The 15,480-nt window shown below is 41.3% G+C and overlaps 1 protein-coding gene across 1 annotated transcript in view; it reads right to left on the bottom strand.

Annotated features, from left to right (window-relative positions):
• Window positions 1-11,572: 11,572 nt before the first annotated feature.
• The window catches only part of midn (midnolin), a 28,493-nt gene continuing 24,585 nt past the window's right edge, over window positions 11,573-15,480 (bottom strand). The window contains exon 8 of the mRNA XM_035652893.1: window positions 11,573-15,301. Coding sequence (XP_035508786.1) covers window positions 15,039-15,301 — 263 coding nt within the window. The 3' untranslated portion in view covers window positions 11,573-15,038. The remainder of the gene's footprint in view (window positions 15,302-15,480) is intronic.

The following is a 15,480-nucleotide window of genomic DNA, read 5'->3' as shown; positions in this document are numbered from 1 at the left end:
TTTTACCTTTTTTAGCTGAAACACGTCTGTGCCCTTTAGTTTTTACCAGCAAAAACAACCTAGGTTTCACACTATTATTCAGCAAATTATCATTTTTTCTCAAAACAAAAACAAGCTTGGGGCACACTGTTCCCCTGCTTTCACTTTTGTAGACGGCAGTTGGTTTTCAGAGAAACCAAAAAGAAAGTCAGAGCCAAAAAAGGTAATTCACCTACACGATGTCTGCAGCGCTACACACATTGTCTGACTGTGCACAAGCAAAAGCCGGGGTCAAAGTGAAAAACAATCTGTGCAGCGGAAAAGCTCTCGGTCAATTCTAACCCAGAAGGCCCTTTGGTATGGTCCCGGCTCCGGTGACACGAGGGCTGATGTGTGGGTGTCGCTTACATGGGAGGGTCTGCATACAGCCAGCCTGCTGAGGTTGAGGGCACATTTATTTGAATCTGTCTAATTGACATGTTGGGATCGATGGAGGAACAGAAAGCCTCTCTACAGCGTCCGCCAATACAGAGCCGGTCCCCTGGGCCCCCACACGCTGGGGCCCGCCACCCTATCAGTCACAGCCATAGCACTGAACTAAAAGACACCGCACCCCCTCCAACCCCTCACCACCACCTCACATCACTTAAACACACACACAGATGGAAAAACACACATACACGCACACGTAGACTGGGAAACACACCAAACAGCCACCGGAGACACACAAATACACACACAGACAATCAAACACACAAAATCCCTATTGATCATCGCCCCCCCGTTGTACCAGAGGCCCCACACTGTTTTGGGGGAGGGGGGAGGGAGGGCAGCGTAGCAGGAGGGTCCCGGATGATCCACTGATCCCACCATGGACAATTGGATCACACGCAGTGGTATCTACTGGAGGGCTGGTGATGTGTCACTCAGGGTTCCTTTGTTACTGAACAACCCTGTGACACACACACTACATCATTAATGGAGAAATAAAAATGACAATGACTATATTTTACCCAAACACCGATTGCCAACCCTGCCTCCTATATTACATCATGTGCAACTAATATCGGCTTTATGTGAAACTTTTTAATCATCATTACAAGGAAATATTTAGATTTATAGATCTACAAACTGTTCCCTGCCAGTGCAATGTACTTCATTGTCAGCTAGAGCATGATTCATATTTTTATGGAAGTGTTTGGGAGACTCTAAAAGCTCTAGTTTAAGGTTAGGGATCATGGTTAAACACTAAAAAGTAACTTTCTATACTTTTTTATACCTATTACAAAGCACAGGGTTTTGTGACCATTGTCAGCGTGTAAAAATATTTGCTAAAAGTTGAAAAATCGTTATGATTTTTATAGCCATTTAATATTGAAAAGAAAAGATTTGTTTGCCCCAGCCATCCACACCAATCTAATTGTTATGATCTGTGAAGACGTCATATTTCATGGGGGGGGGACATTGCCACTGAATGTAATCTAGACTGCACTTACATTTCCTCCGAAAGATATTTTGTCAAAGGAAATGAGCTTTACGTAATCATATTTTGTGGGAGATATGGTTGCTGATATGCTGATATACAACACTTGTCATTGAATTTGTTTTATTTAGCTGTTCAGTAGTTTCTAAGCCCACGGTGTATATGTACCAAAACTCAACTCTTCTGAGAATTGTTTGCACATTTTTCTGGTTTTATTTATTTATTAAACTGTTCAGGTATAGTTTCTATCTCCTAACATTGTCGTCTAAATGACATTTCTAAGAACGAACCTCACTGCCAGAAATGTAACTGTCAAATAAACAAATCAATATATTTAACATGTTCAGACTAATTTAAATATATTGGACCTAAATAATATCATATAGTCAAATCAGGTCACTCACTGAAGCAGAAAAAAACACCATATGTAATTTGTTTGTAATTGTTAAACAGAAGCTTGCATTTGGTTCACTAAATCTAATATTAAAGGATATACATACAACATAAATCTTCCAAACTTAGTACATATACAACATAGTACTGTCTTTTGACTACCACTGACCTAACAGAGTAAAATGGTTCCAACAAAAGCACGATAACTGCTGACACCCCAGAATCCTTCTTTCTGCCACAGACACAGATGTTTCAACGTATGGCTCTTCTGAGAGATTCACGATCATAAATCATAACTACTGACATCAGACATGGAATAACAATCCTGAGTTTCCATCACTCTGTCTGTGTGTGTATCTGTGTGTGTGTGTGTGTGCGCGCATGCGTGCGTGTGCGAGAGGCTAATGAATGGAATACAATTTCTGAGGAGCTTTAAACCCACGAGACACCAGCACCTGTCCCTCTCCTCTTAGAGTATTGTAGGAAAATGGGGATGGTGGGGGGTTTGAGAAGGTGGGGAACAAAAAAATCTGACGTTTTTCCGTAGGTGTGTGAGTGTGTGTAACTGATGCTGAGCCTCTCATACAAACCACACAGCCTCAGAGTGGGTGGTGTTGGGCTCAGGGTTTACCCCAACCCTCCCCTATCTGCATGCATACACACCTCCTCTTAAGCCCCCTATGCTCTTGCACGTGCCTCATTCATTATAAGCGCCCCCACATCAACACACAAAGACACACACTTGTATCCCCTTCCCTACCCCCTAAAAGAGGTTTGTTGTCTATGGATTTAGCCTTGAGGGCTAAACGAAATCTGACCTCCTTTCTTTAAACCTCAATTCTAATATACGCAGCGGCATTAAGAAGCAACAGCTAATTACAAAGGATAAGGCTGCGGCTAATGAGTAAGGAGCTGTTGTGGAGACGGAGCTGGATGAATTTGTATGGATGCAGAGTAATTAGGCGGTGAGGGGGAGAAAGGCGAGGGAAGGATGAGCCAGGCCGTGAGGGAGTAGTTTTCTTGGCCCAGGACACTTTACTTTTTGACTGACAACAAATCACCTGCTTACATAGTGGGAGCACATTTTTGTTTGCTTGAAACGTTCTTGTTTTCTTTTTATTGAATTCAACAACAAATTCAACCTAAATGGGTCAGCAGAGTGACTGATAGAAGCAAAACACATTTAGGCAAGGGAAAAAAGGCTACTTTCAAGGTAGTTCTTGCTATAAATAATTTCAAAACAGAGATAGTTAAAGGAATAATTTAACTGCTTCAGCCCTGAAGACAGGAAGGGCTATGACATACTCTATTTGAGCCATGACCTACAAATTTGACAGCATGACATGCATGCTTCTGGCATTTTTTTCTCTCCCTTTTTTGCTCCATCCCTAATGCATGCCCACAGTACTCCTCTATTTCCCAGTTTGCACCATCTCCAACACCCTTCCAGCTGGTGGTGATAATTGCTTTGTTCCGTCGTATTTCGTCCTCTGAAGCCACACGACATACTTTCACAAAATTATCTGATTGCTCCCTCATTTTCTCTATCATTCTGGTAAAGTCCTGTTGGCATCATACCGGTTTGCATTCTCAGCCAAAACTGAGAAGCACAGATTTACTTAACCAGTGGTTGTGTAAACAATAAAACTGCACTTGTTTCACACACCACTAAGCTGTAAACGCGATAATACTAGAGTTTAAAAATGTGTCACCACCATATTGCTAATTTGGCATTAACACAGAGAATATTTGCATATTCATCAGTCACACTTTTGATAATATGCTATTATTACTGTTAATGCTGTCAGTGGTGCTTTTTAAATCATTGTCCTTGATAGTGGTGAACATATGGGGATTTTCCAGCACAATGATTTTCTTGAAAAGACAACACTGGCAAAATATCGGCTCTCTTGTCATTTTTCTGTAAGCATTTGAAAGTTCCCTGTATCTTTGTTTGCTCTGTGTGTGCTCTGCAGCTGCTGCCTTTTAGTCGTAGAGTACTAGAAATGACGTCAAGACAGTGAGAAAGGCGAGTCTCTCTCCCTCGCTGCTTCAGGTTTCAGTTTGTTACCATGGCAGCAGCTGCCACTTCCTGCCAGAGTGGGTCTTCCTGTGTTCATTCATTCTTGTGTGCACGCTCCAGAGGAGTTACGAAGCGCTGTGTTTACATTACCATATATGGGGTTTTATGAACAATAGGCAGGGCTTCCCCCGAAAGTCAAATAAACACCATTAACGGTATCCACACACACACAGTTGGTACACACGTGCATGCACAAGCCTCTGCACATACACACACACACACATAAACCGGCACACAGCACTGTGCCTTGCCGCTTATCAGGTATTTGTAACTTCACCCATTTGCACACAATTATCTCCACTTACAGTTAAATGAAATGTAAATGTGTATGCTACTTGACATGGGATTTCAAGCGACTGCGAAACAAAGGATAAAGCATAAGGCAGGTTAGGTTGGGTTGGAGTCTGTTATTTGATCTTAATGTTAATTGCTGTGGGTTTTATACACCACACTACACAGCATGAGAGAAGAAGCCTATTTTTCTGCTGCTAACAAGATAATGTCCAACAAACAACCATTATCCCAGCCTTTCTCCTTCTCTTGACTTTCTTTCAGTCTCTCTTGCAGCTGAGTTTGTCTCTCTTTTTAAGGGGAGTTTTGAAATTCACCTTTTCTCAGTGGAAACTATGTTAAACCCACGCATACAGCCGGTGTTTCCTCGCTACATGCTCTGCAAGGCAGCAAGAAAGATGGGGAAAGACTGAGAGAGCTCCAAGACTGACGAGGGAGAGAGAGAGAGAGAGATGGCTGTCAAGAAGTGTTCTTGTTTTTGTGTTTAAGAGGAACTGGGACCTTGGCTCACTCAAAAGGATCTCTGTCCTTCTCTAAACACTGACTCCTGTCCCACATACTTTGGGCTGATTAGCAAGGTCCCTGCCCTGCCTGGCGTCTCTGAGGGAGGAGCAGACAAGATCACGCACGGCTCGGCTCAGCTCCTGGATGGAGAAAGGCCAGCTCATTTACATTCAGCACACAAGGCTGCGTGCACTCTGTGCGTATCCATGACCTCAGCTGTTTCAGCACCCTGTAAAACCATTCCATAACTCATAGTGCCACATGCACTTATGGAGGGGCCATGAGTGGATGGATGGAAGGGTAGCTGGATAAGCAGGGCGAGAGGGATCGAGGAGATGAGCGGGAATGGCGGGGAGGAAGATGCAAAAATGTACATTAATCTGCCTTGCACTCATTCTTTCAAGCTATCTCTCCCTCCCCTCATGCCCTGCCTGCTTTGGCTGCCATGAATACCTGTTGGAGGGCATCCAAACCGCTGGCCTGCCCTTTTCATTGAGTGCTTAGTACAAGAAATCACATCGTTTGTACAGGAAGCATGGTCAGCACGGAGCAGCAGCACTACACCTCTCACAATTAACTCAGGCGCAGGCCTAATTAGGCAACAAGGCTGAGGATCTACTGTAGGTAACGCTCTGGAGACTCCAAACTGTGCCATGTTATAGATGAGACCAGGTTTGTACTTTGTTAATGTTGGCCTGTCCTGGCCGGTTCAGCGTTAAGAGGTTGCAGTTTGCTGCCATATCAAACTGTACTGTATAATTATATATTGGACAGGGTTGTTGTTTGTATTGTCAGGCAACAAAATACTCTTTTATGCTGAGATATGCTGTGTGTCATGTTGCTGCAGAGGCTGTCAATGGAAAATTAACAGAAAATAACATGTAGGTCACTTCTTACGCCATTGCTTCATTGTCATTCAAGCTACAATAATTTTCATACAAAGCTCCAAGGTTGTAAAATACACCTCATGACAACTTGCAAAGATTGTGAATTTGTGATATGGCAGCTCTGTTATTCAGGTCAGTGCATTCATACATGAGACAGGGAGAGAGAGATGGAGAGAGAGAGATGGAGAGAGAGAGGGAGAGAGAGAGAACTAGGATGAGGTGAAGGAAGCTCAGCCAATTTCACCCCCACAGCTGCTAAAGGTCACTGGAGCAACTGCTGAAAGGTACCTGATCTTCTTCTCAGAAGAAAAAGAGAGAGAGAGAGAGAGAGAGAGAGAGAGAGAGGCGGAGGACACCAACAAAAAGAGCATTTGACATATGACAGTTGCCAGAAACCTCCTAAGTGCTAAATCTGTGAGTAACAGCAACACTCAAAGTGCAGATCCTGTGTGTGGACAAGCAGCACACTAGGACAGTAGAAAGTTTGAGAGCACCCAAATAATATTAGTACATAGTACAACAGTAGTCATTCAATTATCATGACACAAACAATAATAATCTTTTATTTTCTTTCATCCTAAACAATTAATTATTTACAGATAACATAAAATTATATTTTAATTTCAGAAATGGCCGAAAATTAACTAAATAAACCTCAAGGTCCATTTAGTATTCTGGAGCTTTTTCATGTTTCTACACTACCATGACAGCTGCAGAATGAAGTTAATGTGAAATGATCAAAAGCTCCAGAACAGCTAGTGAATAGACCTTGAGGTGACATTGTGTGTTCTTCCAAGGTCAAGAATGCACTTTGAAGCTCATTCTTTTAGCATAGATTACTATAAACAGATACAGAACACCCACATCTCTGTCTGATGTCTGGGGTTGTGCTATTGATGACTGCTTACCACGGTGGAGAAAGGATGTCATCTTGCTACACAGCTAGCTACATCAATGAAGAGAATGACAGAAGAATGGGGACAGAAATGGCAGCTAGTGTGGATGAGATAAATGCAACTGTCCAGTATTGTATATTTTTTGATCGCTTTGAACAACATTAGGTTAACTGCCTGTAGCAACCGCTGCCCAGCTTTCACATCAACTGACAATGGTGTTAGCGGAAATTATACATAACTCGCTTCTGATTGGTTAGTGCCAAACTAGACAAATTTCAAGAATATATACAAGAAGTCAGCTATGAGCACAACTTCAGGTTGCATGAATGAAGTGAACCAAAATGTGAATTCAGTGTCAAGTTAACCAGTACTCAGATCACAAGGTGTTGTCACATTTATGGAATATGTTTTATATGGTGATACGCTTTTATCTGCCAGCTTCCTGGACAGAAACCAACAAAAAAAAAACTTAAACTGTGCATCATGGTTGTCTGTGATTGGTGACGGGGAACTCCACTCACTATATGTAATACCTTGACATTTAAAATTCCCACTCAGAAGTCTTAGTCTTAAAAATAAATTACTGTACATTTGGTGAGAGAACAGTCTCTCAGCTCCAGGAGCTGGTTTTGTTGCTAAGCAGCTTGATCCATTTTTTAATACTGCACACTCTTAGTCTCCACAGACATGATTTTCACTTCTTTTGCTCCCAGCTCAGCACTGTTTGATTAGTGAGTGCCATGTGTCTGGGTGGGTGTACGCATCCTGTTTACCCAGTTTCCAGGGTTTATTTTAACCATGACCTCTGCGCCACTTCCCCCTGGGTCACAGGGTCAGCCCCGAGGTCGGCTCCACACTGATGGGGATAGACAGCTGAACACCTTTGAGTGTAATGTGTGCATGTGTGTGTACACTTGTCCTGCAGTGGCCCAGTAATGGCCTGTTCAGGGTTTCACAGAGGAATAGTATGTGTGTGTGTGTGTGTGAAGCCTGAAAAGATATCAAAGGTTCTCTTCACAGCCTCACAGCTGCATAAATATCCATCAGGTAATGTTTCAAACAGAAAGCCATTCTTCTCTTTCAACTGTGCAGGGAACAAACAAAAATAGACAAAAGACAACAAGGTCCCTGCTGGCCATGCGGACAGCCCTGGGTCTTACAGAGGCGGAGGCTGCAAGGCCGAGCTCTGATGTTTATGCCCTGATCTGAAGAAAATGCATCTTCAGTGTGTTCGCTTCATTACTCTCTTGTGCAGATGGGGCTTTCATTAGAGCAAAGAGGTTATTTGTTGTCCTTATGTAAAATGATAGAAGCATGTACTTAAATAAGAGACCAAATTGCATGAAAACAAAATAAAGAAAAAGGAAGAAAGAACGAGGTTTAAACAACAAGATCAGAAAATTAAAAGCAAGTTTCCTTGAAATGTACACCTATAATGGCTGTATCTCCTGTTGTTTTGTATGATATGAGTGATTTTTACTAATGGCAGTCGGTTAGCTTAGTTTTTGTACTTCACTTTTTGATGCAGCCTGTTTCCAGTCTTAGCTTAGTCAGCGTAGCTTCTTATTTACCTTACAGTTATGAGAAGGGTTTCGATTTTTATCATATGACTCTTGGCAAGAAAGAGAACAAGTGTACTTTAACATACAACATTTAAGTGTTTCATTAAATGAATGAATAAATTAAAACAGGTAAAATCACATAAAACCAGGGTTTTTCTGTTTTTGCGATCTGAGGTGGCACTATGTTTATCTCACATATTGGAACACACATTTTTACAATAAATACATCCATTTCTTTACTTCTTTCAAAAAACACCTTGATTATCTTTCAGTGGTTTTGAATCAGCGCGTGCAAGTACCTATAGACAACGCACACACAAATGCAGATATGTGCACATACATGCTATGAACTTTCATTATTACAGAGGGTATACGATACTTGCCTGTGTGCACTGTGACATCCTGGAATATTTTCCGTTATGCTTGTGTGTGTGTGTGTGCGTGCGTGTGTGTATGTGTGTGTGAACTGTATATGTGTGTTTTTAAGTGATGGGAGGATACAGCTGAGTGTGTCTTATCTTAGATCACACAACGACGTGTGAAACCCCAGCTCTGCGGAACTCCTCTCGATCCCAGAGCCACAGGGTTTCAGTTTGCGGTGGCAGCTGAGCCTCTCTCTCTCTCTCTCCCCCCTTTCTGTCTGTCTGCCTGCCTCTCTCACACTCTTTCTGTTCTATTCTGTCTCTAAAGACAGTTACATCCACAGACAGCAAGCTTGCAGAAAGCAGACGGTGAGTGTGGAGGCTGAGACTGACAGTCAGATGCAGTCAGAAATAGGCAGTGACTTCTCAGAAGAGGCTCTTGATAGTTGCAGTATGACTGGAAGTTTTGAGAATTTATCAGTGTGCTGCTGCACCTCTTGGTCATGTATATCCAGTAAAAACTAAAGCTGTAAACCATAAAAAAAAAGCTGAGACTCACAATCAGTATACGTATAAGTAGAGTCTGTTAGGTACACCTGCAATATTCACTGTAAATATGTGTCAACACTTACTTGTGGTTTGTTTTTTGTTTGAGTCTCACCTAACTGACAAATGGAGGAGAAACCTTCTCATCAAACCAACACGCTGGCATTTTAAAGTCTGTTTGGTTTTTGTCCTTTTTTTTTGCCATATTTTATTTTCAGTTCATAAATTTTAGAAATTAAGACAAAAGTTTACATGAGCAAATTACATGAAAAAGACCAAACCCAATACTGAATTGTTAACTATTGCCAATGTTTGAAAAGCCTAAAAACACATAATCCACAATGTTGCAATGGGTGACATGTCTCTTCATTACCATAAACATGGGCACTGTAGTTTATGTAATAACTTGTGCGCTAAGACCCAACTGTCACTCTATTTATCTTTTTTTTAATTGTTTTTGGTTATACAAATAACTCTAGCTCCAAGATCTAGAAATATAACAAACACCTACGTCATACATGTGAGATAATACTGTCCGGTTACTAAAAGTTAATATACACCTTCCAGCCAGTCGAGAATTCTTGCTAACGTACATTCTCATTAGAGTACCAAATCCGTATTAAATCCGCAGCTGAAAGTAGTCCCCAACTATTGCTCTATATACTCCTGTTTGAGTAATGTTTGTTCCAACTTGCAGTGTCCATGTGTCTTAAGAGAACTGATCCCTTTTTCAAAATAAAACTTTATATCTGTTACTTGTTTTCAAAGATTTATGTCTGCAGTAGAAATAAACAGAGCGACAGATAGAGTAGTAAAAAGTCAGGAATAGTTCCATTCCATTTGTATAATAAAAATGTTTTTGTGTGTGTGTGTTTGTTTTAGGTTATTTACATTTAAACTTCATGTTTCAGTCCATGTCTGTTTTGAGATTTCACTTCACACTCGCTTGTGTGCTTTGTGGTGACTGTGGACAGAAGCTGCTAGCCAACATTATATCAGGTTGAATAACAAACCGACAGATGTTTCGGTTTATCTAGCTGATAAAATAGCTTACATTGCTCCATATTTAGCTCCTCTATCTATCCCTGTGGTTTCAGGGAAATGCATGACCATTGGCTAATCAATGAATGAGCTCTCATCGATATTACCCCCTTTCATCAGGCTTCCCTTATCAAACTCTGCTGGCCCTGCGTTCACCATAGGCCACAGACAGAGCGGAGGTGTGTTTGCTTATGTGCAGAAGGACACTGTGTAGGAGGCTTTCATTACCAGAATCATCTCTGTAGAAAGAGGAAGGGAGGCCAGGCATGAGAAAAGGCCGGGGGAACATATTTCTAGTCCTTGGCCATTATCAGAATGAAGGTGTAAACAACACGAGGCATCTGGCTGGAACACATGTCTTTTTAATGTGGAATTACCTGCAATTTGTGTGATGAATCTCAGAGATGAAAGTCATTCGAGGCTCTTCGCTAAATGGCTTCACATATATACTTTTTTTTTTAGTGGCAGCTTGCTTAGGAACAAATAAAATATGTTTGAACTGAATACACCATTTTTGGTTTTGCCTTGTTAAAAGATGTGTAATATGCCAGTCTATCTATACACACTGCGAAGTGCAGCAGCAGTAGTCTGTCATCATGCTATGTTGCAGCTTCTCACAGTGTGTATATGCCGTGTTATTTTTCGCCCCGCCAGAGCCATGCTTTGACATACAGTAGGTTTGCCCTTTCATGTTCAATCCTCTTTCAGCTATTTCTTGATGCTCCAAGTCAAGCTCTGTTCTCAGCAAAAGCGGGGTGCTACAAGTGCTGCTTCAAAACACCTTTTGCTGTGAGTACATGTGTCAGGAAGCGGGCTGCACATGAGGCACGGCTCATTCTCCTTCTCCAATCTGTCACTCTACTTCCATATTCTGTCTCATCTTGAGCCGGGCTGCACTCACAGATGTGGAGAACATTTCTGTTGGCTCTCTCACTGAACCGCCCCCACCTCCTCCTCCTTCCTCCCCTTTACATCCTTCCACCCACACACACAGAAACCCTTGGTCCCTGGGTCTTTTCTGTAACATTTTGCAGGTTAACCAAAAGTCTAAACTGCAGTTGTTGGTTGAAAACTGCACCTGAACTTCTGTGCAGATGTATTATATAGAAAAGGAATGAACAAAAACATTAAAATATCAGATCAGTATTAGCAACAAAAAAAATCAGGATCAGGCCACCCATATCTTGACTGAGATCTTTGATTTTCCAACTAAAATTGGGAATAGCAGTAACTTCATACTTCTGTGTCTTAGCTGTCCCTGAACCTCCCTGGTCCTCTACCCGGTAGGTCCATACACAGATCCCTTTATATGCTCTGACCACCCTGCCAACTGAGATAGTTCAGTCCAATCATCAATTACATTAGCTTTTGATATATTGTAAGGCAATATTTTATCAATGCAATTCCAAGCTTCTCTTGTTTTTCATATGCCACTCATATCATGTAACCTCATGAAATAGATTCGCACATGAAATATTAGACAGAATAGCAGCTTTCACTCAATGTTATTGAATGGGTTAGTAATGAATACTCACGGAGACCACCTGACGTACTCATTTTGTTTTTTATTTATTTATTACCTAAAAAAAGAAAATGTTCTATCACAAGTCACACTGAAATGTATTGCTTAAGAAAAAAAATATATTCATATATTTTTTACATTTTTTTTCTCTTTTTCCCCCATTTTTTTCCTTTTTTTTCTTTTTCGGGAAACATTTTGTTTCCATTATATTCCACCAAAAACAAAATGTTTTTTCGGACACAGCATCAGCTGCTGCCATGTCCCGACAACCTTCTCCTCCGCTTTTTAAAAAAATGCACAAAGAAATACATAATTCACAGTTACCATTTTGGTTTCATAAATTAATACAGTCACACATGTGCTACACCGGTCTAGAGCTAGAACATTGTAAATTGTATTCTTGAATCCTGTTATTTTCAATAGTTGGCTACAAGAAAGAACAGGCAACTTAAATGATCAGAATTCCACCAACATACTGTTTTTTATCCTCTCTGTAATGCTTTTGTCATCTTTTTTGTTTTGTTTCATCTTTTTGAGTTTCACACAGAAGTGAGGCACACACAGAGTATAGTTCATACATATACAAAAAAAAATTAAATAAAATTTGGGAGGGGCAGGGAATAAATTGTCCTTTAATAATGTTGTATCCAAGGAAACAGGAAGTGCATGTAGTCTGGAGTCCTCAGAGGACCTTTCTTATTCTGAATCAGGGTTGTTACTTGCCACCTAAGTACTGTGGTGTAAACCTCCTCAGTTAACACGAGTTACACAGATTTGCAGCTTTTTCAGCTTGTTGGTGGGAGGAGTTAAGAGGGATCTGAGGTTCGGACAACGGAGACCAACAAGCATGGCAACACAATAAAGAAATGGGACAAAGGCCGCATTTGAGGAACAACACCAATTTTTGAATCGTATTTGATTCGCTCAAACGCGCTTCACCCCTAAAATCTACGACGCTTGTGGCTGCGAATACTACAGTCCTGTGTATCAACCAATGAAAACAAGCTTAAATCTGACACTGACACAGCAAGGGCAACATTTTTAAGGCACAGAAGCCTTGACATAATAGAGACTCCACCAGCTAAAAGCACTAAACAACAGATGCCCAGTGTCCTCAGTGACAAAAAATGGCGCCTTGATGACAACAAGTCCGACAACAATGCACACAGAAAGTTTAAAAACCCAAAAAAAAAAAACATTCCCGCCCCCATTGTCCCCAAGTGTCTCATTTTTTTTAGTGAAAGGTAAGGCCACTTAAAAAAAAGATGAGGTTCACCAAAAAGGTAATCTCTCACTGCAATCTCTGGGAGTGCAATTGTGGTAGGGTGGTCGATCGATCATACAGACAGACAGATAAAGAGACAGACCAGATGCTTCTCTCGGCTAGGTTTTGACGGACAGCACTAGAAATCCGTTGGTCTGTTGGTTCCCTGCGAGAGTGAGTCCACGTGAGCCTCTGTTGGCGTTCAGGCTGGGAGGAAGGGAGGTGGCTGAACAGTTCGTAGGCTGTCTGGGTCCTTGAGAGTAAGGGGGGGTAAAACCAGCGTTCGGGGAGTAGAGAGAGAGTCAGTTGCTCTTTGCTCATCATCATCGTCTTCATTGTCACACAACAGGAATGTTCAGTGCTGAGCAAGACGCGAGTCCACACTTAACTTCATCTGTTTTGGTTTTGCGTCGTAATACTTTAGCAGGACACTGTTGTTCTAACATTGAAAAATAAAAATTACAAAAACCTAACCAACAAAAGCAGCATTGTTTATTTTCTTCACAAATTCATGCAAGTTGTTAACCTTCATTCCCACAGCACCAGTTTCTTTTTTTTCTTCCATCAATAGAAAAAAGATCAGTGTAGTTCACACTTCTGCATGCAAAGAAAAGTCACTTTTTCCCTCTCGCTTCTTTTTTTTTTTTCATCTGAAGTCCCCGTAAGTAGCAGCGGAACTGTGAAAGGCCTAACCTGATATGTCAATGGATGTACTGGTGGAGGCACTAGATAATGATGCTGGATACTGATCCCACTTCTTCTCCCTCTTTGCCAATAAAAAAATAGAGTCACTATTATGAGGAAAGGTACACATCAAATGGGCCTAGAACTGGTAACCAACTAAGAATTTTGACGTTTTATCTAGCTGTGATATAAAGTAGTGACCCATGCATTCACTGCAGCTGATCTTCAGGATTTTGAGAAACCATGGGGTTATTTGGGAGAAGACAACTCAGACAAAAACATGGGATATTATAAATCAATTTACACTAAAGTCAAACATACACACACCCTCATAAACCTTTGCCAATTGTCACATATATGTACACAAACTAATACAAACCCTCAACAAGTCCATTCAGGTCTGTACGACATGAGGTGGGCTGGATGAAATTTATCTTTCCAGATCATTTGTTGTGGCTAGACGACTATAATTCATGAATGAGCTAATGAATGATTGGATGGATGTACGTATTTGTTGGTAGTCAACGACTTGACTAAAGCCACAGAGGGCTGCTGTTTTTTGAAAACAGCAGATAGGAAGAGAAATAAAAAATAGATTTTTTTTTTCCATATACATTTTAAAGATTTTAAAATCCTCTAAAGCACTTTCTGTTAATATTAATTCATTTTGTTTATTCATTAATCATTCCTATCGATACCCTATGTCACTGAGGTTGATATCAATACTTCCATATTCATTTTTTAAATTCTATTTCAGGCCCCACCTCCCCCTTCTTGCACACATTGACCAGCTGTTATAAATCAAGAAAATGTGCAAATCAACAACTACTTTGAACTGTTATATGAAAACCTGAATGCTTTGTGAACAATGCTACATATTTTGTTTATAAAATATAATAATATGTTTCAAAATGAAAAAAAACAAAAAACAAAAAGGTTAAACCACCCCGTAACAGGTAAAAACTAGACTCTGGTTGGTGAGTTTTGAGATCGATAAGAATGCCCGTTGGAATAATCCATAGTTCGGCAGTCCTGCCATTCTTGTGATTAGGAAACACTGAGGCCTCTGGAGCTCCTGTCCTGTTAATAAGTCCAGTGTGGATCTCTTCATTGCTGTCCAGAGTGCGCTTTAAAAAAAACACATCTTAGAAAACAAAAGGAAAACAAAAATACCACCACCACCACCCACTGAATTCTGCTATGCTCAAGTTCAGGTACGGTCTCTGTAATCATACTGTAAAAAGTCTTGTACACTGTCAAGTCCAGTTGTTGCCTGTCCAAATCCAAGCATCAAAAGAAAGTTCTGTTGCTATTGTCGCTGTTGTTCACAAGGTCAACTGTGAATGACAGAATGGGATTAAAGTCTGTAGGGAGCCTTTTTTTTTTTTTTCAAGTGACAGACGCCAGTCACAACTTTGATTTCCCCTTTGCACAGTTCTGTGTCACCTCCTGCCAATCCGTTCCCTCAAAATATATCTCTAAGTAAATCCCAAGCAATGCCTCGCACATCTCTGAATCCACGGCGTGTGGGATCAGACGGTTCAGGCCATGACGAACTCAGACTTCAAGTCAGCCTTGACGTCGGGCTTCCACACTGAATCGTCAAAGTCCAGGTCCAGGGAGCCATCGCTGGACATGCTGCTGTTGCTGTTGCTGCGTCCGGCCTTCCGGTTGGGCAGCCACTGATAAGGAGCACGCTGGTCCCGTCTGGCCTTCCTGCGCAGGCGCTTCTGCTGCATCAACAGCTGCAGGCGTTCCACCTTACAGCGAGTGGCGCGGTTCTCAGTCTGACGAATGCGGTCACCTGGACAAAGGAAAGGACGGGGGAAAGATGGTCAGTCAGGTATTTCTCTTTGTATGTCGGCTGGTTTATTTACACTGAACAGAATTAACGCACTTTAATGAATTAAAAATAAGCTAGGGTGGAGAAGAATGTCGATACATGTCTGTGTGCTTTAGTGTTTGTGGACAGGACATGCTGGG

The sequence above is a fragment of the Morone saxatilis genome, unplaced genomic scaffold (assembly GCF_004916995.1).
Source record: "Morone saxatilis isolate NCDOM2014 unplaced genomic scaffold, NCSU_SB_2.0 Contig12, whole genome shotgun sequence".
NCBI classification, from domain to species: Eukaryota; Metazoa; Chordata; class Actinopteri; family Moronidae; genus Morone; species Morone saxatilis.
This window is presented reverse-complemented; position numbering and strand designations above follow the sequence as displayed.